The sequence below is a fragment of the Bolinopsis microptera genome, chromosome 4 (genome assembly GCF_026151205.1).
Source record: "Bolinopsis microptera isolate Bmic1 chromosome 4, MBARI_Bmic_1.0, whole genome shotgun sequence".
Lineage (NCBI taxonomy): Eukaryota > Metazoa > Ctenophora > Tentaculata > Lobata > Bolinopsidae > Bolinopsis > Bolinopsis microptera.
The window spans coordinates 3,910,691-3,936,680 of NC_087075.1; the positions used below are offsets into that span (position 1 = coordinate 3,910,691).

Below are 25,990 nucleotides of genomic sequence, written 5' to 3' on the forward strand. Positions count from 1 at the left end.
CAGAGGCTGTGGACTAGTCTCTGAGAGGCTAGTCCACAGCCTCTGAGAGGGTAGTAGTAGCGCCTCAGAGGCAAGTGACTAGCCTCTGAAGGCTAGTCCACAGCCTCTGAGAGGGTAGTAGTAGCGCCTCAGAGGCAAGTGGCTAGCCTCTCAGAGGCTAGTCGACAGCCTCTGAGAGGGTAGTAGTAGCGCCTCAGAGGCAAGTGACTAGCCTCTCAGAGGCTAGTCCACAGCCTCTGAGAGGCTACTACTACCCTCTCAGAGGCAAGTGACTAGCCTCTCAGAGGCTAGTCCACAGCCTCTGAGAGGGTAGTAGTATCGCCTCAGAGGCAAGTGACTAGCCTCTCAGAGGCTAGTCCACAGCCTCTGAGAGGGTAGTAGTAGCGCCTCAGAGGCAAGTGACTAGCCTCTCAGAGGCTAGTCCACAGCCTCTGAGAGGCTACTACTACCCTCTCAGAGGCAAGTGACTAGCCTCTGAGAGGCTAGTCCACAGCCTCTGAGAGGGTAGTAGTAGCGCCTCAGAGGCTGTGGACTAGCCTCTGAGAGGCTAGTCCACAGCCTCTGAGAGGGTAGTAGTAGCGCCTCAGAGGCAAGTGACTAGCTTCTGAGAGGCTAGTCCACAGCCTCTGAGAGGCTAGTAGTAGCGCCTCAGAGGCAAGTGACTAGCCTCTCAGAGGCTAGTCCACAGCCTTAATTTGTTAAACGAAAAGGAGGATATGGAGTTCCCCGAACCTCATATTCTAAACCGGTCTCTGGAGAATGGTGAGGATGGAGAAGGTTCTCAACCCTTATCCGAGATTCAGCATAGTAAGTAGCGTGTTTTGTGCCGACTAACAATGGCGTTTCTCTCGTCGCTAATATATCAGCAGACACTTTGTCAAAGAAGTCCTGAAATCTAAATTATAAGTATTTTAAATCTGTCCGAGGTGAGCTTGCTTCAAAAATTCACATCATCTGAATGTTGCTGATTATATTGTTAGTAAAGTGTTACTGTTAGGACCGGAAAAGCATAAGCCTTGCAATGTATATTATATGTACAATGTACAATGTATATTGTATAGAGGTATAGGTCGGAAAATTTAAAATAAAAACGGACACATTATGTTATCTGCCTCTTTTACTACATTTAGAGGCTTCAATAACGACTTAAGAGATCGCAGTTACTTCTGAACCGCCGTGTGCTAAAGTTTTAGCAAAGAGGAAATGCCATAATCCTCAAAAGTGTAATGATATATATTAATTATTTGATTATTCAATTTATTAATATTATCATTTAAGCAATGTACTAAAGTGTTGTACTGCTATTCCTATACTCAACTTCTCAAATAACATTGTACTTTGTTATCTCATTGGATCTAATTCTTAGCTAAGAGATTTTTCTAATCTCTACCTCTACACTTTATCGTTACTGCTTTATGTAGCTTCATGTATTGTCGTTGTATTCTTCAGATTTCATCATGTTATGCACAGTTGTAATGTAATGCTTCAGTGAATCTCTCTCTCCATACTTCTCCGGTACAATTATAATTTAAATCTGTAAATGTGTAATCTTGAAGCTGTACAGGTATAATACGACAGTTATACTCTTCGCGCAAAATCAACAAGCGGATTTATTGACAATTCCACAAGCGCGCAAATCGGTGCGTACGTAAGTAGCCTCTGAGAGGCTAGTCAACAGCCTCTGAGAGGGTAGTAGTAGCGCCTCAGAGGCAAGTGACTAGCCTCTCAGAGGCTAATCGACAGCCTCTGAGAGGGTAGTAGTAGCGCCTCAGAGGCAAGTGACTAGCCTCTCAGAGGCTAGTCCACAGCCTCTGAGAGGGTAGTAGTAGCGCCTCAGAGGCAAGTGACTAGCCTCTCAGAGGCTAGTCCACAGCCTCTGAGAGGGTAGTAGTAGCGCCTCAGAGGCAAGTGACTAGCCTCTCAGAGGCTAGTCCACAGCCTCTGAGAGGGTAGTAGTAGCGCCTCAGAGGCAAGTGACTAGCCTCTCAGAGGCTAGTCCACAGCCTCTGAGAGGGTAGTAGTAGCGCCTCAGAGGCAAGTGACTAGCCTCTCAGAGGCTAGTCGACAGCCTCTGAGAGAGTAGTAGTAGCGCCTCAGAGGCAAGTGACTAGCCTCTCAGAGGCTAGTCCACAGCCTCTGAGAGGGTAGTAGTTACCTGGGGACCTCAGGCTATTATGTTCATAATATCCTAGGCCCTAGCTTACATATGGAGAAGCATCTGTGAACTTCCGGCATAAATCTACTATTGTTCATAACATTTAACATTATCCATATTAACGACAAGAGAAACGCCATTGTTGGACGTGAGGAGAGTGAGGACTCCTCGAACTACATTAAATTAATTCCTTCTGTAACGTCCTGAATATATTTATTGCTCGATTATCATAAGTTGTGGTAATTAATTCAAGTAAAATGTGTCGACTCTTCACCCCAGTGAGTAAGTTAGGAAAGTATACAGAGTATACAGGAGAGCTTATCACTATCAGAGTCTACCAAATCGGTAGCAAAGTCACTAAAAATAATATGAGAATAAAATATGCTGCATTAGATTCTGTAGATGTGTCACCTCAACTGATTTAAACCCTGAAGTAATTTAATGAGCGGTGAGAACTTACATTTCTAGAATCATTAACGGATTAGCACAGTTATTAAACGTTTATTATAATGCACTATTGCCTTTTTACAAAAGGGTGAAAAGGAAAAAATCAGTCGCCTCTGAGAGGCTAGTCACTTGCCTCTGTTACCTGGGGACCTCAGGCTATTATGTTCATAAACAATAGAGATTAGAATAGAGATTAGGCGGAATGACTGAGGCGCTACTACTACCCTTACTGGGCCGCGCTCAGCCTGTCATTCCGCCTAATCTCTATTCTAATCTCTATTGTTTATGAACATAATAGCCTGAGGTCCCCAGGTAACAGAGGCAAGTGACTAGCCTCTCAGAGGCGACTGATTTTTAACAGGGTAGGGAGCTTTAGGTTACCTAAGGCAATAGTGCATTATAATAAACGTTTAATAACTGTGCTAATCCGTTAATGATTCTAGAAATGTAAGTTCTCACCGCTCATTAAATTACTTCAGGGTTTAAATCAGTTGAGGTGACACATCTCATTCGCTTTTTCGAAGAGCTACCTTTCTTTGAAACACCTATCCTAGAAACTGAGGATCATGTCATAACTGAATGCCCTGGATACCACTCCCTCCGCTCAAAGCTTTCTGATAACCTGAAAAGCCTTGTAATGCTAAAAGAGTATAGGACCATAATGAACTCTTGTCACACAAAAGAATTCGGGAAATACCTAACAGACTCTTCAAACCTTCGAAATCCTAAAAAATGAGTCCTAATCCTCGTACTCGAACTTTATTTACTGTATTACCTTAAATTATTATAGACGATCTTCTTTTATTTTCGTGAAATTGTAAACGGTTAAATTTTAATAATTTTTAATTGATTCAGTTTTAATAATTTTATTTATTGATTTATTCATCCTTGTATAGCCAAGACGAGTCCGTTAGTGTTCTCTCTGGTAATTTCATGTTTAATCCTGTTTAATCCTGTTTAATCCATCTACAGAATCTAATGCAGCATATTTTATTCTCATATTATTTTTAGTGACTTTGCTACCGATTTGGTAGACTCTGATAGTGATAAGTTCTCCTGTATACTCTGTATACTTTCCTAACTTACTCACTGGGGTGAAGAGTCGACACATTTTACTTGAATTAATTACCACAACTTATGATAATCGAGCAATAAATATATTCAGGACGTTACAGAAGGAATTAATTTAATGTAGTTTGAGGAGTCCTCACTCTCCTCACGTCCAACAATGGCGTTTCTCTTGTCGTTAATCACAATGCTGGCAAGCATTACCGTCGCCCTTATATTCACAATACTATTTACCCCCTATACTATTATATCCCCTTTATTGTTTTCCAGGCATTAAGACTTTTTCGAAAGTAGTTCAGCAGGTTCATTTAAGTTCAAAACATTCTAATTCAATGTTAAAGATGACAGGAATAAGAAATAGTTATATGGAGGTTTTTAAGAAATTTGCGCAAAATACGCGCCAGCATGTTATACGAAATTAGGTAAAAAAACCCAAAATCGCCATATTCAGGTGCCTTAAAAACCATGTTAAAATTGAGTTAGAGATCTGAAACTTTGCAGGGCGTCTAGACCTTGTCCAAGTCGACAGTAAAAAAAATTTCATGTTTCAGGAGTATCGGGAAGTGGGTTTTCTGGAACCCCTGTTTTACAACAGATTGTCGTGAAGATATATATGTATAGACGCTTTTTGCAGTCAATTGTAGCCTACATTTAAGTGTCCGTAGATTCAATAGTATAAAAGATACAGTCATTTCGAACCACAAGTTTTAAAGATAATCGTTTATACTTTACTTTACTTTACTGGTAATCTTGTTTTGCTCTTATGAGTGGGTCAATCATTTATTTTTAATTGTAGTTGACGAAATGAGAGTCTCCACTCAGTGTTTTAAAACATAATTCTTTGTCGACGTTTCGGCTACATGCCTTTGTCATAAACAGGACGTACTGAAAACTTACATAGCTGCAAAGATACAATGTTAAAATAATCTATTAAAATAATCTATTAATACTACGAAATATAACAACAACAAATAACATCTTGAAACACAACAACAATCACAAATTTATCCAAAAGAAACATAAAATATAACGGCTAAAAGAATTCAAACCGCAACAAGCCGTGAACAATTCTTCATAATACTACAAACATTTTACCAAGATAGCTCCTTCATAAAACTGATTAATCAAAAATTATCTAGGTTTATAAGTTCAATATTACATTAACTTCCAAGTATATTTTATCCAATCACCTTCATTTACGGACTCGGACAATTGAGTATTTATTTCTGGGTTTTCACGTTTTATTAGAACCGACTGCCACAATTGACGGTCCACATAGTCTTTACATCTTTTTCGAACTATAAACCGAAACGGTATGTTTGGCATTGAAATGTCTGCATGCTCCTCTAGGTAGTGCTTCCCCATGGCCGTAGATTTGTTGCCATCCCTTACTGATTTGTAGTGTTCCCAGGCTCTACTTCTTTTAAACCTACCAGTTTCCCCAATGTAGGACTTATTACATATTTGGCATATTAATTGGTAGCAAATGTTTTTGATCATGCAGGATTTATCGCACTGGTAGCATTTGCTGTCACTTTGTTTATTGCATTTTGTTTGCTGTAGGCTAGATCTTGTTAAAGCTTCCATGAGACGTTGACCTGATGTGAATGTTACCCTGGTGGAATCCAAGAGGTTTTGATTTCTTAGGGTATAGTAGACTTTTCGACACGTCTGTTCATTTATATAAGGTAATGATAAGTAAGCTATTTTTGAGTTCTTTTTAGGCGCATTTTGTTTATACAGTGTATAGCTGATATGCTAAAGAAGAATAGTTTCCCTCCTAATATTGTCAAGAAACTTATTCGAGAAACACAGAATACACTGGATAAACAAAATGCGCCTAAAAAGAACTCAAAAATAGCTTACTTATCATTACCTTATATAAATGAACAGACGTGTCGAAAAGTCTACTATACCCTAAGAAATCAAAACCTCTTGGATTCCACCAGGGTAACATTCACATCAGGTCAACGTCTCATGGAAGCTTTAACAAGATCTAGCCTACAGCAAACAAAATGCAATAAACAAAGTGACAGCAAATGCTACCAGTGCGATAAATCCTGCATGATCAAAAACATTTGCTACCAATTAATATGCCAAATATGTAATAAGTCCTACATTGGGGAAACTGGTAGGTTTAAAAGAAGTAGAGCCTGGGAACACTACAAATCAGTAAGGGATGGCAACAAATCTACGGCCATGGGGAAGCACTACCTAGAGGAGCATGCAGACATTTCAATGCCAAACATACCGTTTCGGTTTATAGTTCGAAAAAGATGTAAAGACTATGTGGACCGTCAATTGTGGCAGTCGGTTCTAATAAAACGTGAAAACCCAGAAATAAATACTCAATTGTCCGAGTCCGTAAATGAAGGTGATTGGATAGAATATACTTGGAAGTTAATGTAATATTGAACTTATAAACCTAGATAATTTTTGATTAATCAGTTTTATGAAGGAGCTATCTTGGTAAAATGTTTGTAGTATTATGAAGAATTGTTCACGGCTTGTTGCGGTTTGAATTCTTTTAGCCGTTATATTTTATGTTTCTTTTGGATAAATTTGTGATTGTTGTTGTGTTTCAAGATGTTATTTGTTGTTGTTATATTTCGTAGTATTAATAGATTATTTTAATAGATTATTTTAACATTGTATCTTTGCAGCTATGTAAGTTTTCAGTACGTCCTGTTTATGACAAAGGCATGTAGCCGAAACGTCGACAAAGAATTATGTTTTAAAACACTGAGTGGAGACTCTCATTTCGTCAACTACAATTAAAAATAAATTACTTTACTTTACATTGAAAAATAATTTATCATCATCATCATCACTTGATGACGTCATCAATTTAAGTGTTTTTAAAACTTGATTTTTGACAAAACAACAACTTTTCAAATCGATTTTACACCATTAAAGAGTAATTTTATTCAAAATCTGAGGACATTTTCACCTTAGATAATTGTTCAAGCATTCTAAAAATTTACCGGAAAAGTTTCCTACCTTACTCCTTCATAAAGATATTTGCTATTGAAGTTAGTGCTTTTTTGAAGAATAATTTTATAAAAACACAAAAGTTGTGAATTAGTATTCTCTGGTGTTGGGCTATCCCTTGGGTTGTGGAGCTCAATTTTGCTTCTTAAAGGTGTAAATTGTGTTATAGGCTAGTTTTAAAGTTAAAAATCGAAAAGTTGCACACGTGGGGACACGCCCAAATTGATTTAAAATAGCTAAAATCACTAAAAATTTTGATTTTCACGATTTTTATCAACTTTGGAGTCCCGTTGTGATCCAAGTTCTTTTTGAAATCGTCTGAAACTTTGCATGCTTATCAAACTATATATTAAATACCACTATGCAAAAATTTACGGTGATTCAATATTGTATGCGCACGCAACGTCCGCTCAAAGTTTGCACGTGCGAAAGGTGAGAATTTTGCTCATTCGTGATTTCGAATATATTCTGCTTTCCACGATATTTAAATGGCATTATATATGAATTTAATGCCAACTTGAATGAGTAAAAAGTGCCATATTCAGTCGGTTATCGACAGATATACCTAACTAAACACAAGGAAACGTTTTCAAAGGCAGAATTTCGAAATCGTCGAAATTACCTCCTTGTTAATGAAGTTTCGACTAGCTGTGTAAATTATCCTGACATTATAATCAAAAAGAGATGATATTTGACCAAAACCCATAATCATGGGTAGAATGTACCGCTGCCAGTGTCTCTCTTTTCCAAACAAAAGGAAATGATATTAATTTGAGGAACAGTCCGCTAATGCAAATTGATACCGAGAATGAAATCGGTCGCTCGCTTTTTCCATTCGATCACGGCTCACGAATTGTAATAAAGCTTATTGATTTGAAAAAGCGAGCGACCGATTTCATTCTCGGTATCAATTTGCATAAGCGGACTGTTCCTCAAATTAATATCATTTCCTTTTGTTTGGAAAAGAGAGACACTGGCAGCGGTACACTCTACCCATGATTATGGGTTTTGGTCAAATATGGATAATGTTAAATGTTATGAACAATAGTAGATTTATGCCGGAAGTTCACAGATGCTTCTCCATATGTAAGCTAGGGCCTAGGATATTATCAATTAGCATCCGATATATACACCTCAAGTCATGCAATTTTTTGACTATTACTTGCAACTACCGCTTGCGAGTTCCACTAGAAGCTTTATAACGTATAGGATTGTAGAGCCATTTGGTGTTCACCGCTGATATGTAATTTTATTTAGCTTCTGTCGCACTGGTTGCTGTTCATCAAGAACTGATCATGGTTACAGAGAAATCTAACTCCTATGTTTCAAACTCTGGAAGTTTTGTCATGACTGTTAGCCCTTCGGAACATTCTTTTGGTGGTGAGTAGGTTGCAGGAGTGCCGTGTTTTGGTGGTGAGTAGGTTGCAGGAGTGCCGCGTTTTGGTGGTGAGTAGGTTGCAGGAGTGCCGCGTAAACATGACCCACAAAATTTGTACAGGGAGGCACAGAATCAACGTCAGGTCTCACAAAAACACTTTGAAACCTGACTACTGACTAAGGACAGTTATATTGTCATTTGTCCTGTTCGACTGAATCGTATAATATTCATTTGTTGTGTAATTTCAGACCAAGGAGCCCGAATACAGACGATACTAGCATTCGCTGAGGGTTCTATCAACTTGGTTGTGTCCACTTTTGTCATTCTCAGCATTGTTTGTTTCAGGTAACAAAATCAGCGTTATCCATCGAATTTAATGTGCTTTTTCCTGATAAATTTTTAATCAAATAGCGATAGAAAATCCTGCCGTATACGATATTAATTCGATGCATAGCAAAATGCAAATTGCAAAGGTTTTATTGATTCTAACAAATGATTTCTCTTTAGGAGGAAGTTTAAAAATCAGATAAAACTGTACTTTAACATGGTGGTAGCTTGTTTCTGTGCTGGTCTATATCAGGTCACGTCCAGAGCAGTCACCCTTGTATTCCACTACAGTAAACACCCAAGTTAGTACTAATAGCTTACTGTTGACTTATTTAATTACTTGCTTGCATATTTGTAGTTCATGCTATTTAGATTTCCATATGAGAAACGTAATGTTTTAAAGTTTTAGCTACCAGTGTAATGGTAGAAATTAATAATTAGTTAATTAATAAAGTATTCGCTCAGATAATGAGCTAATAATAAGTCTTGAGTCGGAGCTGGTTGATTTTCCTCCTTGTATTGCCGTCCTCTACTTTTGGGTAAGAAACCTTAGAACTAATAACTGATGACTACTCGTAAGTTGTACAATTGTATAAATCACAAAGATTGAAACTGTGTCGCCTCACGATAAGCGATTATTAACAAAGTTACAGTTAACCCTATCACTGTGCTTGTAGGTTTTAGTTAATAGATCAGTAGGTTTACTAAAGAGGAATATTTTCAGATCCTAACAAGGGACCTTATATTCCTGTCCACAGTTCCAATTACACTCGATAGGATCCTGGCAGTTAGCAAACCTCATTCCTACAAACGATATTCAACCAATAGATTCTTCTCAGGTAGGTTATCTCCAATATACGGTATGGCATACTCCCAGTTTCTCTGCCATTTCTCGTCATATTTGAGCAAATCAAGCTCTCATGTAAAAAGTAATAGCTCTGAAAAACATTGATATTCTTAATTATAAGCTTCTTGTAAGGTGTAACTGAAATAACTGTGTACTGTTTTCCTCTAAAACCCAGGTACAATATCCCTGAGTTGGGTAGCGACAGGAATACACGTGGGGGCTACAGCTCTAGCTACACTCTTCACTGACAATAGAATATTCCTTTCTCAGCACACTCTTCAGTGCACCTTCCAACACCATCACTTCTCGGTTGGTGAAGCCGAATCTTTCTGAAATTTCTTGTATTATTAGTCTGCTGGATTTTGGTTGTTCAGTCTTTTTATTTCTTCTCCCTGCTCACATGCTCAGTAATTCTTCTGTTTAACCTAACAACGAAATTCTGATTTTACCCTTATTTCACTGTCACTGTTAGAGACATGTTTCTAGTTATTATATAAGTCTGGAATTTATATAGTATCATCTTTTTTCGAAGCGAAATATTTTATCAGCACCAACTTTATTTATATTTTTCGATGCAAAATATACACTATATTCAGGCGTGGGTAACGTTGTCTATCTACCTCGGATTGGGAATTCCTACCCTGTTTTTTCACATAATTGGTTACACTGCCATGTTTTGCAAGATAAGGGGAAGAGTCAAATTAGCAGAATCATCTTTCAAATTGCTCAAGGTTAGTTAGAAACATTCGCTTATATTCAATATCGATTCAAATGTTTTATTAATTGCGACTAGTAATCTAATAATCTGAATTACCTATCAGATTGGGATGATGGTTGCGGGTGCCTTTTCAATAACTTGGCTACCTCAAGTTGCAATGAAGATAATCAATCACACTCAGGTAAGTTTTTTATAACTTATTGATCTTCCATAAATTTGTTTACTGCTAATGTGGAGGGTCCTGTAGCAAACCTTGAATATGAGAATTGTTTCTCTGGTTTTATTTCATTTCGTTTAAATTAGTGGTGTTCTATTAAAGTAATTAATTCAACTCCAACAGATGGAGAGGAATCAGCAAGTTCACACCCGTCTACCGAACAGCGTGGAGTTCATCTGTTTCATCCTCAGCAACTCCTCGCCAGTGCTAAACTGTATCATTTACATATTTGCCGTGAAGAACATCAGAAAGACCATTGTCTCAGGGTACTCTCAGCAGATGGTACACGCAGTGAGGAAAGTTAGCAGTATTAGAAGACGAGTGAGTGAGTCAGCACTGATGACAAACCAGAGATTCCAGTTAAAAAGGACTCGCACAACTAACGATATAGACAATCGGGTTATTCTGCCAAGGGTTCAAGAGATTTCTTTAGATGATCAAGTCAGCATGCCACTATGCAATATCAATAACCATGAGCAACGTGATGCTGTAGATTCGACAGATGTTGGAATTATACAAAAACAGTATTCACTAGATTCAGTTTAGACATATTAATAGCTCGTTATTTGCTAATATTTTAACGGCAGTGGATACTGGATATGAACTATGAAAAACGTGGCGAGAACTCGAGTGCACGATTTTATAGATTTACCCTCGACATTTCATTTCGGGACTTTTGACCACCAATTTGAACCGAAGACCTATCTAAAATCTATTTAATTTTATACTTTATAGCTGATTATCATGAACGTATTAAGATATTCAAGTGATGGTATGAATAGTCGATGAATTTACTTTAGCTTTAAATAGTAGGTCTCAAAAAGTCGACAATCATGAAATCTAAATTGTAAAATATAACCGTACAATGAATTATCATTTATCATCAATAAAGTGTAAACTAAACCGATAAGAGCAAATCAAATGAATCAGCTGGTTTTTGTTTCATTAAAATCATATCCACTATCCAGAAGTGATTTTGCAATTCGCTGCTTGATTCGGAACATTAACGACGTTCGTATAATATGCGGTTCATTTTTGTAGCGTAACATAAAACCGATTTACAACAAAACGCATTCTTCTGATTCTCTGTTCTATTTCTCGTGTTGCACTTTCGACTGAGTACGGGACAATCTGAAAATATTTGAATGAAACATTTCGTTTAACAAAACCGTTACTATTATTATTAACCTTTGAAACATTTGTTTGGCAAGTAGCATGGAAAATTTCCATAGCAGATTAAGTTTTTGGTTTTGAATTCTTACCTGACTTTCGAAAATTCCTTCTTCCACTATTTTGTTTGTAATTGTTACAGGGCATCCATCCATCTCGAAGGATATGGTAAAATTTCCACATATACTTCAGACATTCGTAATCCATGTTGCCGTGCCTTTGGTCTTTACAAGAACCGGTAGCCCTTTCTAGTGAGATAACCTGAATTTTCTAACATTAATACGTATTACTTTGAATTCTGACACCTTGACTGCCTCACTATTAAAAAACATACTACTTTTTTACAGTATTAGAACAACATTCATTACAAACCTGAGTTAAATCGTCATCGTTGTCTGTCGTCGCATTATCGCTGCTTCCAACAACAATCAGACTTGAAATTATCAGAACGAAAATTTTCATGTGTAGAGATGAACGTCGGAAAATCATGCCAGCGCTCGCGGTGAGTAGCTATCGTAATCTTTTATTCAGGTCTTACATAAACCATAAAATTGTTCGGCCACGTTTTCTGAGGAAAAGTATTACAATTTTTGAATAAATCGTTAGCAAACTTACAAAGAGATCGCAAGATCGTCCAGAAATAGGAAAATATACCGAATTAAAGAAGGCTAGTTGTTGCATTAGAAAAGCTAAAAGCATATAAGTGTTAAAATGCATCGAACAACAGCTGAGCAATGTGTAATACTATTATTAATGCAGACAATCTTCTTTCACACTCACACAAATTCAAGAATAAGAACTAAACTACTAATACTATTTTTTTTTCATTAAGCCTTTGTGAAGTTAATGAATTGAATAAAATTGGCTAAACATCGCAACCTTGTGATGCAGTGTTGGCTTTAATTGAATTAACGTTTGAAAGCATCATACTGAAAAGCTATAAATAACTACCTACTACACAAAATAATGAAGACCTCTCAGTTTTGGTGGATACGAAATAGTAAAAAACTAGAGTAGTATAGTACCATTTCAAATTAAATGTATCTATTAGTAGATTAATACAACTAAGCATAATTAAAATGATATTTACAATGGTCCGAAAGACGATCCGTTCGACGATCCGTTCGAAACTCGACGAAGAATGTCGTTAAGAAAGAAATGTAACAGATCTGTGCAGTACCCAATAACGTAAAAACATGATCAATAATTTCACGTGCAAATTATGCATTATGGCTATTTTTAAATTGCCATGACAACGATGTTATCATAAAAATTAATTGGGTGTGTTTCTTCCATTTTTGCGACCGTTATAATGGCAATCGACGAAATGCGATTAAATCTTTAAAACTCAACTTGTTATTGTATCGACAAGTTTAGCAATGTTTGAGTTTCGATCCCGTAACACGTTACGTTCCGTTTAGCTAGGATAAAAGCTACTGCGTGACGTGATACTGATACGAGACGCGTCTCGTATCAGTATCACGTCACTGTCATGTAGTACGTGATGGTGTCTTTGGTCCTAGCTAGAAGGCACGCAATGCATCTCGTAATCGATTACGTGACGAGTTACGTTTAGCTGCAGGGTCTTAAGACGTACCAAAAACGTACTAAAAACGTAACTAAATAAAAATAAGTTTAGTAAATTTTAAATGATATGGTGTTAGTATTGAGTAAAGCTGTGGACAGTTTACTACCGCCCTCATCAGATAAACATTTCACGTGCGTAAGGGCAATTGTTTCATATTCTAGCTCAAACTTGGCTCTCCTTCAAAGTTTAATAGGCGTTTGTTTTGTACCGGTAAACTCTTAATTCATATTGTTATGAGTTTCACCTCTTTGTGTTTTCGGAGTTGTAGTCATGAGACGTCCCTCATCGCATCATGACAGTTGATGACCAATATAACCATTAGCAACTAAGTGCTTTAGGGTTACTAAGGTGAGATTTGATAACATAGTCATACCACCACTATTGTGCACCAACTTACCTATAACTAATTATATCCATTTCATTTTCATCGGTCTCGATGTGATGAGGGGCAGTTTAATGACTAACTTCAAAAGTTGTATGTACAGCGATGCATTACATTTACTGGGCATTGTAGCGCATAAAATAATGCTTATCTCTCACATACTTCACAAACAAATATATATAGTTTTGCACAGGACTTTAACAAAGTGACTTATTCGTTCATATAGTAACAATTCTTAAACTAATCTCATGTAATAATGTTTGTGCAGCTTTCCAACACATCATCAGTTATACAAATCATACAAAGTGTTGCGATCAGAAAGTTGCACCTTCTTGAAAATGTTAGCCTCAGTCTGTGTCGCTTATTTTGCCTCGCAGTGCTTTACGTCCTTTATATGTAACATTATGTATAAAGGTACTGAGTTCATCTAGAGATGTAAAGAAAATTATACATAATTGCCAGCGTTTTCTCAAATAACGCAACATATTCTATCACAATGGTAACGGGATCGAATAAAAAAACAACCGCGGACATACCACATTACCACAGAGGAATGTGCACATTGGCAGGTGTAATTAATTGTGAATGAAAGTTATACGAAGTAACAGCAGCTCGGGTGTCTGCAAATGTGCTCAATAAAAGTACGTGCCAAAAGTATATTCGAGTTTAAAGCCAAGTGTAAGCAATTACTAAACAAAATAGATAATAATCGGATTCTATGATGGAGTAAATCACAATGTTTTGAGCGTCATCTGAAATATGAAGATTGAAGTCGTGACCTCTGTTTCAAATAAACGATATCTCGTTTCATTTGCACCCTAGATTAGAGCAAATATCAATAAGTTATATCGATGACCTGTGTTTAACTTATTGTTGATTTTCTAAAGGCTTCGCTTAATTTTCTTGATAGTGTCAAGTACAATTTGACCCGTTTCAATGAGGGGGGTTAATGCACAACACGTAATGAGCGTGTATACAATGTTAAACTTTAAGTTTTGCATTTTAGCACTGTGAAAAAATGTGCAATACTGCCGTATCAACAAACGTCAATATGTGCGTCTTGCAGTTGCAAATTCACTACTACTAGGTTGTGGGAAATAAACACTCACTTGATAGTGGATCTAGAAGCGGGAGGGCCAGTCTTGGTAAGCAATCCGGGAATCTGCCAGGTTTCACTTTTGGTCAAGGTACTAGTTAATAGTTAATACTTAGTGAGTACTAACTCCAGCATAAATATTTCCTTCCTCGATCGAGCTAAAACCAATTCAGTAGCAACAGACGCAACAGACACTTGGATTAGTGTAACGAGGCCATTATAGATTATCAAACAGGGTTTGGCTTGACGTTTTGTAGAACTCATGAATGTTGTTCAATATAAGAATATAGTAATATATAGTAATTTTTAGAGAAATGGTAGTGTTGTGATCGTGATCAGATTCCCTTCAAATTTTGAAAATTTGACAAGAATTGGACGTTTCGTGATCGGTCATAATTCTGAACAGACATTAATATGAACGCTTTTTGGCGATTTTATAGTAACCCAAAAGAAATGTACGAAGAAGCCGAAGAAAGTTATGCTATAATATGATTTAGTCAAAACTTGCTATTTATTCAACATTTTTATCAAAACTTAAAACGTCTCTCTATTGATCTTACTTACTTACTTACTTGAAAATGTGCCTTTCTAGTCGTTGGAGTGGCCTGAACAGCACAGTTACTACTTACTCCTTGTATGAGACATCTCCAATGTACCCTGATCCAATGATATATTATAAAGTCCGATAGAAATTGAGATTTACCGAAATGAAAAATTAATGATAACCTGGATAATGAATTTGAAGTGGAATATTTATGGAACAAACTTGAACGGACTTTGACTTGTAAACAGGTAGACTTTATTTGAATGCAAGGACCTCCAGCGTCCACATAATGTCCGTTCAAATTAAGTCCGATAAGGTTAGTACCTATACCACTGCCCTTGACGGAATTTCCCGATCCAACACCAGCGAAACATACGTCTGGTCTTAATTTTATTTACGAGTTAACTTTATCATTTGTCTACTTTATATACTCAGATAGTAACCTATTATAATACTAGCTCATAGTTCAGTAAACTGTAAATATTAAACCTTTGTTCTCCAGAACAACTACACTCTTCTAGAGGGACTCTCTGTACTAATAATAAAGAGATAAAGGTCTCCACCCACTGACCTGAACAATACAGACAGAACTATACATCCTACATCCCACAGCTGTCTGTGTTCAATGCGGTCATAGTGTAGTGTGTATTAAGGAGGAGTTTAGTTAACAGTTATTGTTTTAATTGTGTTGTCATTTTTTTAAAATCTTGTATTGTGAAAATGTTTCGTTGATGACCTGAGCCGGTTCATTTCCGAAGGAAGGTTATGTCATTTAATTATTTAAGTTAGTACTGTCTATTTGGTATTAATTATCTCGTGTTGTACGTCCAGTGAACTTAATCTTATCCCAACTTTTTTCAGGGGGTTAAGAGTCAGGAGGGTCAGGAGGGTCAGGAGGGTCAGGAGGGTCAGGAGGGTCAGGAGGGTCAGGAGGGTCAGGAGGGTCAGGAGGGTCAGGAGGGTCAGGAGAGTTAAGGGGGTCAAGGGGTGCTAGGTACCCTGTTCGTAAAATGACACCACTAAACCATAATAAGCTGTGCTGTACTAGGGTGTAGAGTTTCGGCCGTTAACTGGATTTAATTAAAATACTTTTTCAAAATAACACACGGGAGTACTTATATACAATTATGTAGAGCCTTTATCGTATTTCGTCATCACATTTTCGCTGCGTTCCTAGCGTGCCGGTTCAGCAAAGTTGTTTTCCGTTTCGGAGTATCATATTATGTATTATTCAAAAGTTTACAGTGGTGTTCCAAAAAGTTTGAATTTGCACCATTATTTGTATAAGCTTTATATGACGGATGGTGTCATGGAGTGAGAAGGAGTATCATTATCCGAGGCAACAGACCTATTCATAGAGTTTTACAATTACCTTATTAACTTTCCAAAGTTATTATTAACTTGATACGTTTAACTTGATACGTTCCTTTTTTTGGCGTTTTCTAGTCTTTTGATAAATGATAATTTCTTGATTCTATTTTTCTACATTCTTGTCTCCTAGCAACTAAATCACAGAACACATGGAATATGGATTATTGATCCTTGCCATCGAGTATCACGTCAAATTTATTCAAACCTGAATGCGTGACAAAGTAGGTATCTCACACAAATATTTTACTGTGCAAATTGCAATATCGGTGAAATATCGGTGAAATATCGGTGAAATATCGGTGAAATATCGGTAAAATGTTACACCACAGTGTCAGTTTCACTCTAACAGAGTTTTGTATGTGACGAAATTTACCTAAATTAAGTTTAAATAGCTATAATAGAGTAATTATCTATAGATTCAACTTCCTTCTTTGTTTCTTGCTTTGTCTAGTTACCTAGATTTAACTTCCTTCTTGTTTGTAGCCGGTGACTTTGTTGTCCCTTGTTGTTGTAAGGGCGAAACTGCTTTTTGTTGATCTATATCTTACTGTGTGGTGCATAAATAGTTCATTTGCTCATATTGACACAAGCTGATTATTACCCTCGTATTAAACGAACTAAAACAAATAAATAGAATCGAATGAAGAGGTAAATACATTGTGTCGACATTTTTGTTTTTAATGATGTAGGCTGTGAAATGTTCACAGCTCTGAAAATGTCGAAATTAGGACGACTGTTTTAAGAAGTGGTGATGATGTTTATTTTATTATTCTTGATTTGATTTGATTCGAGGGTTTATGCTGAAATATTTTTCTGTTATACCCACTCTAGATTGCTTTGCATTGCTACAATGCAACAAATTAATTAGCAGTTTGAAGTTTGATTCACTTCTCGCTAGGACGCAAGGTCTAATAAAATAAAATGCAACACATTTTTGACAGAATATTTGTGACTTTCCTACTGACACCCCTACTTTAGCAGGATAATTTGTATATTTCTGCTTGCCACGAGAGACTTTGTGTCGCTCCGACATTTATTATTAAGTGTATGACTAATTCCTTTGTACTCTTCTCAAAAACGTACGAGGTTTTGTCAGGTTATTAGTGAACAGCACACGAAACGAGCAATATTCGCTGCAGCTCTCTCTCTCTCTCTCTCTCTCTCTCTCTCTCTCTCTCTCTCTCTCTCTCTCTCTCTCTCTCTCTCTCTCTCTCTCTCTCTCTCTCTCTCTCTCTCTCTCTCTCTCTCTCTCTCTCTCTCTCTCTCTCTCTCTCTCTCTCTCTCTCTCTCTCTCTCTCTCTCTCTCTCTCTCTCTCTCTCTCTCTCTCTCTCTCTCTCTCTCTCTCTCTCTCTCTCTCTCTCTCTCTCTCTCTCTCTCTCTCCCTCTCTCTCTCTCTCTCTCTCTCTCTCCCTCTCTCTCTCTCTCTCTCTCTCTCTCTCTCTCTCTCTCTCTCTCTCTCTCTCTCTCTCTCTCTCTCTCTCTCTCTCTCTCTCTCTCTCTCTCTGCAGCTCAATCACTTTGTATCGTTCAATGCGGGATCGGATTTCTCAGAGAACGTAAAAGATAAATATGTTACAGATCCCGATCTGTTCTTGAACGTTCGCCGACTTCTAACCGTCGTAACTTGGTATGTTTAATAGTATAGAACGATCATGTTGGTGTCTTTGGAGCATTGCATTGAGGCAGTGTAATACAAGGTGGTCAATGATCACACTGCCAATAATGTCTTGGTAACGCGTCACATCCATCTGCCATCATTCTGTACAAGTTCTGAGTCTACAGGGTTCTCTCTACTAAATTTCACATAGCAAATATCCGCACAGTACAAACTCTCAACTCTGTCATACTTACATGATAAATAACGTATTTAAGCACCTGCACTAAGTTTGGCCGGCTATTTCGTGAATGAGTGGCTATTTAATTAATTACGCCCTCAAATTGGTTATTGGTGCTATTGTCATGGCAACCTTTTCTGGATCATGCCACATAATCAACAATGGCAGCCAGTGTATTAGTCATAGTAGTGGTATTGTTAGTGGCATTGTTAGTTCTGTGAGAGTACCCGACACTGTAATACATCAAGATTGCTATATATTGCTATATAATTATAATGCTATATATTGCTATATATTGTAATTTATATCAAGATATACAATTGCTGGAAGATATATCATCTGCATCTCCTACGTTTGATGAAGCTGACATTTTATGCGAAGCATTGTGAGCGACTACTGGAGCGTACCTGTGGTAGTTGTGCTGTAGTACCGGCCCGTTGCAGCACTCAAAGGAGCTGCCCCAGGTGGATTATTCAGCTCACTTCCACGCTAGTTCACTGGTTGAACTAACTACTACAGATATCAGCCCTATTTAGTTAGGACTGTTCGTAGTCTTCATGATTTTTGCTCGGTCTAATTTTTTGTTCACAGGCCGGTTCGAATCATCGAAATTGAACATTGTTTTTGTGTTGCCCGTGTAATTTTAGAACCTAAATCACTGTACGAATATACCACATAAAGATGTACAACAAAGAGAATTAACACGTGATCAAGTAATGAAATATCTCAAGTTGAGTGCGGCTAACAAAGGTAGAATTACGGGGCACAGTGTAACGAGGTTAACTCTAGCGTGAAGGGACCCTCTCTGTGAGTGAGTGTTATTTAATACTCAGCAATTAGTGCTTTTACTTGAGTATCTTTATCGTTTTATTCATGTTAGCACTTATCCGCGTGTGTCTGAGATTTAGAGTTTTGTATTTCAAGGTTTAGTTTTTGAATGAGATTTTAATCGTAGCAGGATTCTTCCTTCGTCAGCCAAAAAGCTCAACCTTTATTTGGTTAAATACGGTTTCTAGCAATATTTGTCTTGCAGCTTCAAAGCCTAAAGTTTCGAATATGCCACATTTTTGATTTTACTGGTCATTAGTCGATTACATAAGGTGTTAACCTTGCAAACTTTAGGTGTAGACTCAGCGTAGTCTCACTCAGTATAGACAGTCGTCATTGGTTGTTTTCTTAATCTGAATGCGGGATTTTGTTTCAAGATTTCGGTAAAATTAATGCGCAGATCATTTTCAAATTTTTCGAACGAAATATTAAGTCGATCTCTTTGAACCTTATCCAGTTATCCAAATCTATCATTTTCGCCATTTTGATAGAGGATTACTTAGTAATCTGTGAAATTAGTTTTAGTACTTGTAGAGTATATAGTTATATCTTTATATACGCAAAATTAAAATAGTAGTGTTAATTATACTACCAGGACAAGTTGTAGTACCATTTATTAGTCTCCTAGCTCATAAATTCACGTAAACATTATAGAAGTACAGTCAGCAGGTGCGTTCGGTAATTGCTTACTCAGTGATATTATTGAGTGACGTAATTATCACAATTATGCAGATATGTAGAGTAAGTGGCTTCTGTTTTCTCCCTTAACAGTTGAATGTTGTCATGTTTTAAAATTCTGCTTAGTTTATTTACTTAATTTAAGTTTCAAATACTGACATACTCGCGGTGTTCTTAGTGATTCAGACTGAATTTCAGATTGTGTCGGTACGGTCATGATGACTTTTTAAATAATTCGATTTTGATGGCCTTTTTCCCGACATTTATGTACCATTTTTCTCAATATTTTCACAGTTCTGTACTGTATCACGAGTAAGATTAGAGGATCCTCGTCAGCCATTTTCTATTTTGATCTTAACCTATTATTTTACATAGGTAAATATTCTCATCCCAATTACTTTTTTCACAACAATATAATTACTAACTACAGTAAACTGCTTTTGCTATAGATTAGTCTATAATTATACAGTGCTCAGTAGTCCCACATTCCCACATGTAATTACACAACAGTCCCACTTGCTGATGTGTATAAAGTTGCCATTAGCCTAGGATATACACAATGTTATCTTTCATAATACATAAGATATGTAGCTCACAAGAACAGACCCTACCTAGTGTCATGTACTTGCGATCTATGACTTAGCGTGTAGATGTATAATAAGCGCCAAGCGGCTATTGTATAATTTGGTGGTGTTAGTTTAGCTAGTGTTGTTTTATTCACAGTACGTGATTCGATAATTGATGGTTTTAGATATACTTAGATTTGTTTTTTGCACAGCAGGTGCCAGGTATTAATTAAGGTGAGATTATGATGGATTCATTATCTGTAGCCGTTACGTTGTATCACGTTTTGGCTCATAACCCAGCCATGTTGTTCCCATACTTTGTAACTCGCCATGTCCTGACCGCTGGTCTGTCATTTATAAATCCATATTTCCAAACATTTTATACAGCCCTATATCATGTTACAGCTACCAAATTGTTTTCTCAAATTATCCTATCTTAACCCTGTATCTGTTCAGGAAGGACTGTTTACATGTGATATAACCTCCACACTCAAGGAGGGAAGATAACCAGAACCCTCTAAACCTAACAAACACTCTAGTCACGTGTTAACCACGTGTCAACAACAAACACTCTAGTCACGTGTCATGTGACATGCCACTAAAAATAAAACGCGGAACTCATGGCAACAATGCACGATCTAGTATTAGACGTTCCATTAGAAAGAAGTTGAAGTAAGTTAGTTTGATGTGATTGATAGGGTGATATTCTTAGTCAGGGATGATATTGTATCTAAGGGCGGAGGTTTCACTCAGTATTTGATCCGATCTAGTTCATTCTTGAATACATACTTACAGTGCGCGACACATTAAGATATATCCCCGTATTTTATGTATGCTGAAAGATAATATATTATTTACATGAACCTCCCGCAGGAAAAACACTCACCAGAGGTTAAAAGACCCCACAAGATTTGACGCTCCCGATTCCGACGAAGAAGCATGGGTTGATGAACTTTTTATTAAACGTGCTACCATTATAGGTACCTGCCACCTATTTTAAAACGTTACAGTGCCGTTAGACTGTTTCCAAAAGAGTTGTTTTGTCGACAGTTGCCAGTCACTTAGCTAATTAATTATGTTGTAATTAATTAGCTGAATAGTTAGTAATGTTTGTTGATTTCAGAGGTCACTAGACGGGTGAGGAACAATTTATTTCGTTCGAGAGAATATGTTTACAAAATACACATTCAGTGGAACATTGGGAAAACAACTGCCGTGTACAGAAGCTATGATAACTTCTTCACGTGAGTTCTAAATATAACGTCATAGTTACTGGTGACGTCATAGTAACGTCATAGTAATGTCGTAGTAACGTCGTAGTAACGTCATAGTAATGTCGTAGTAACGTCGTAGTAACGTTATAGTAACGTCATAGTAACGTCGTAGTAACGTTGGGTTAACTCATAGGATCTCTCGATAATGTCATGTGATAATATACGTCACATCCCTTAAGCTATTCAGTTCCTAAAATAACGTGTGTTCAGGATGCAGATGCGACTTCTAGACTTCTTTGGAGAAGATCCGGACTCACCGGACAGAAGCATTCCCGTTTTACCAGGTTTGTTAAATGTAATGTACTGCGCTCTGATTGGTTGGTTTGTATCACGTGGTGTGGATACAGTTTAACGGAATAGTGTGTGGATACAAACAACGGAATAGTGTTTATTATTAACGGTCAAAAACAATTCAACTGGAGGCCTTAAACTCAGAATTATTTCAAACTCTTTTGCAAATTCCATTAATAATTTGTTTGCTAATCTTTCTGTCGTCATATCAAGCAAAGTATTAAAGATTGTAAGCCCGAAAGTGAAAGTTAAATAAATAAAAAGTGACACCTCTAGGTCGAGCAATATGGACGTGGGGCACGAGAAACTTGGCGATGAAAGACCAGCCAAGAATACAAGCTTATATTGATGAACTTCTGGATCTGCCCTACAAAATATCTCGGTGCAATCTTGTCTTAGGTAAATGTCTCGTACTGATTTAAATTAATATTATCATTATAGGACTCATTGTTAGAGCTTTTTGAGAGTAGCTAGTTCTTATTACATTAACAGCGACCGTCTTCTTTCAGATTTCTTCAGATTCAAGGAAACTGATCCAAAAGAGGTAATGGTGACTCTGCCGCAAGAACTTTATCGACCTCCACAGAATGAAAACATTCTAAAACGCAGTTTTAGGAGATCTTTTAGGTGAGCATGCTTTCACTGCTGAGCCCAACGGGTTTCACATGGTTGTTTTTTGGAGGAGATAACTCAATAACCATATTCCCCGCTACCAGACACTGAATGGGAGTCGCAAATTTCATAGTTAATATGCATAACATTAGAGGTGAAATATTTTCATACATCATCAGCAACCAAATAAAAATTACACCAAAATATAAGAAATATCTGGTAAAACCGAGATTGTCAAATGAGAGTTTCGAGTCCGTGTTTCAAAAAATAGTGTTCCTCAAGAAAGACCAGTGTTAAACTCACGATTTCTCTACAGGAAAGTTAAGAAAACATTGGTTCGAAGTAGAAGTGTGAGGTGTTAAACTCATGATTTCTTTACAGGAAAGTTAAGAAAACATTGGTTCGAAGTAGAAGTCTGAGGTCAATGACGGACGCGGAGCGGGAGAGGGAAAACAATACAAACTTCGACATCGAACCTACAACTGCGTAAGTCTGCACGTGACTGTGACATGTGCACGTGACTGTTGACTGTAGAAATCGATGATATCTCGAGTATAATTGTATGCATGAAATTGATTAATTTGAATAATGATCATTCCAGATATGGAAGTGGAGTTTAATGATAATTGATGGCGTTATTTTATCTAAAATAAGCTATTTTATCAATAGTTGTTGTATTGTAACAATTGTAAATAAATTGTAATTAGTTTTAAACGTTTTTATTTTATTTTCATTTAACGTGTTTACTCGATGAATATCTTTAAAACTTTAAGCCTGAATCTTTGTTGCTGCAAACAGATCTAATAAGTTATTACTTCGTTCAAAACTTAATGATGTTTTGTAACCCCCTTTATAATTATAAGCTAGTGTTACATGTTTCCTGATCATATGTTTCATGAAATTAAATGTAATTTTGCCTGAATGATCTATTGCGAACGTGAAATTTCCCAATGATCACATCTTCGTGTGTGTTTTTATTTAAAGCATGATATTAATAAGCTATATTGTATAAGTGTGGAGATTGATAACTATAAGCGAAGTGGTGTATTACCCAGTGGTTATTTTGTGTTCAGGACTGGGGAAGAGGTGGATTGTAACAAAAAGGAAAAGAAAAAGAAAAAAGAAACTTACGGAATATTTTCTGATGCAATGTAAAATTAACTGTCAAACTAACTGTCCAACTAACTGTGATCAGTATAATTATATCTTGGTAGATTCCAAACACAAGGAAATTTTCCTCTTGGTTGGTAATATACTCAATGATGGAAGTATAGTGTATTGGCTATGCCCCGCTTACTAGTTTAGCTCTTTCTAGTCCCCTGCTACACGGCATGTAAACAGGGATTGGCTAGTTAGAGGCGGTCCGTGTAGGCCTTACACTGTGCTTTCAGCAATACTTATAGGGTGTTGAATTTTGATCAGTGTTTTTAGTTCTACTTCTTTGGTCACTTCCGAAACAAGATGTTTTCTGTTTTTGCCTCACAGGTCAAATAAGCGTATTTTTAACTACGTATATTATTCTAAGTATAAGTACGTGTATTTTAACTACGTAAATTATAACATGTTAAAATACGTGCATTTTAACTAATTTTGATTTACGGTGGGAATATCAATAAATAATTTATACTCAATATCGCTATTATATTAATGCATTTCTAATTTCGCTTCAGATAGTTTTTACAGACAGATTTATATTATGTGATGACAAATAAAAATGTATTTTACAAATTGTTACTCAAGAGTAACTGTATGATTTGTGTTTTTGCAACTAGAAATAAAGATCCATTCAATAAGTGTAAGTCATCGTCGACGTCACGATAATTGATATTGTGCATCGGACTGAATTAAAATGTTAAATGGGTGGTCAAAAATTGCGAAATGAATTACCCCATCCGGTGCTTGAGTAGAAAAAGTTCACAAATATTTGGCAAAAGTAGTAATTGCGGGATATTTTAACTGATCCACTAGAATAGTGAGATAACGTTTCCCTCAGGTCGAAACCGAGAGTGAAAGTGGACAAGATGGCCGTTCTATTACAGTTAACGAGAACCTTGGGACCCACTGCCCTTATGCCTCCTGACATGTATGATGTGATGTCCGGAAGTTACGCTCACGGTTCCCCATACTGAAGCTGTATGTTAGTATGCACGTGATTGTTAATGTACTTCAATGTTCAATATGGATTGATCATCCGGTGGTATAATACAGCGATTGGGACATTTTCACAATTACTGTATATTTGTTTAAAATTCACGAACATGCATGAAATCTTTTCTAGTTCTACTGTCTACGGAGCAAATTTATAACATTATGTTAATGTACATAAAAGTCTTGTTATTAATATTAACAATTAACTAGATAATAGATAAGATCATATTTTTAATGTTTTTACAATGGGTAAAAGTTGGATAACATAAGTTCAATAATTGATATGCATAATATTATAAAGTTTTTTCTATTTTTGAGTAATCTTAATCTTGTTGATTAGATTATACGTGTTTGTAGTCGACAAATTTAATGAGCAAAAGCTGGCATTTTGCCATTTATTTTTACTTCTGATTTCATAACTAATATTTTAATGTGAAACAAACGACGTATTCGGTGATAAAAGTATTTAGACAAATTCTTGTTAATCATTTATATGACTATAAAACAAACTTTATTTTGTAATTGTAAATGACGCGACGATGATTACCTGAGGACCCCAGGCTATTATGTTCATTAACATAGAATAGAGATTAGACGGAATGACAGGCTGAGCGCGGCCCAGTAAGACGATGACAAATGTTACTGGGCCGCGCTCAGCCAGCATGAGCCAGGAGCCTGTCATTCCGCCGAATCTCTATGATTACTGATTATGAACATAAATATAATAGCCTGATGTCCCCAGTACAGGTAATGACAAATGAGGATCACGACGTGAGACAAATTTTTTAATTGAAATTTGCATTATGTCTTGATTTACGCCAATCCTTCAACATTCAAAACTCGTTTTAGGTTTATACCCGTCTAGGACGCGCGCCGAGTTGGACTCATCGACGGTCGTGAAATATTTGAAACAAATATTTTACAAGTATCACTCGTTAACAAAACTCGTAGCGGCCATTAACGCATTGCTACTATTATTATATACATTGCTACTATTATTATATACAAGTAGGGGGTGCACGATAAAAATAAACTTGCTCGGAGTTATAAAATTTTTGTACCACTGTTTTCTAGAGACTGAGAATTTTCACAACACCAAATTTGTCATACCTTTTTGTGTTTTGGAAAAATCAGTGAGTTTCGCATAGATGCATGCCATATTTGATGGTGCGCGGCTTTTGGAGCAAAAGTAGCTGTAAAAGTCGCGTAATTTGACCATTGACCAAATTCGTTGATTTTTCGAGCGTAATAAATCACTCTACAGTCGATCTTCGGGCTTTTACTAATTCGCTCGCCCAAAAATTTCACGTGACTTTGGTTTTTTATGGTTTTGCAGCCGTACAAAACGGTTTTACATAAACCCTAATCCCAACCCTAACCCTAACCATAACCCCGAAGCTAACCATAACTCTTACCACAACCCTAACCCTAACCCGGGCCCTAAACAATCGAATTCGT

General features: G+C 36.8%; 3 protein-coding genes and 1 long non-coding RNA gene across 6 annotated transcripts in view; 3 read left to right on the plus strand and 1 right to left on the minus strand.

Moving 5' to 3' along the window:
* The window catches only part of LOC134814429 (uncharacterized), a 112,845-nt gene that overhangs the window by 54,424 nt on the left and 32,431 nt on the right, over window positions 1-25,990 (plus strand). The window lies entirely within an intron of this gene.
* LOC134814369 (uncharacterized) lies at window positions 717-9,546 on the plus strand. Its single transcript, XM_063822468.1, has 6 exons — window positions 717-807; window positions 8,288-8,384; window positions 8,547-8,668; window positions 8,832-8,905; window positions 9,091-9,205; window positions 9,389-9,546. The coding sequence occupies exons 1-6, from the start codon at window positions 717-719 to the stop codon at window positions 9,544-9,546; spliced, it is 657 nt and encodes a 218-aa protein (XP_063678538.1).
* Window positions 9,301-10,986, plus strand: LOC134813980 (uncharacterized). Of its 2 annotated transcripts, XM_063821939.1 has the most exons (4): window positions 9,301-9,522; window positions 9,810-9,944; window positions 10,035-10,112; window positions 10,272-10,986. In XM_063821939.1, the coding sequence occupies exons 2-4, from the start codon at window positions 9,885-9,887 to the stop codon at window positions 10,692-10,694; spliced, it is 561 nt and encodes a 186-aa protein (XP_063678009.1). In that variant the 5' UTR covers window positions 9,301-9,522; window positions 9,810-9,884; the 3' UTR covers window positions 10,695-10,986. The 2 variants fall into 2 exon arrangements, with proteins under 2 accessions (XP_063678009.1, XP_063678008.1); XM_063821938.1 differs by lacking the exon at window positions 9,301-9,522 and having other exon boundaries at window positions 9,733-9,944.
* On the minus strand, window positions 10,980-12,566 carry LOC134813982 (uncharacterized). The gene is made up of 4 exons (XR_010160077.1): window positions 12,409-12,566; window positions 11,691-11,886; window positions 11,411-11,579; window positions 10,980-11,279 (listed from the first exon to the last, which is right to left on the minus strand). It is a non-coding gene; the product is annotated as an uncharacterized LOC134813982 (long non-coding RNA).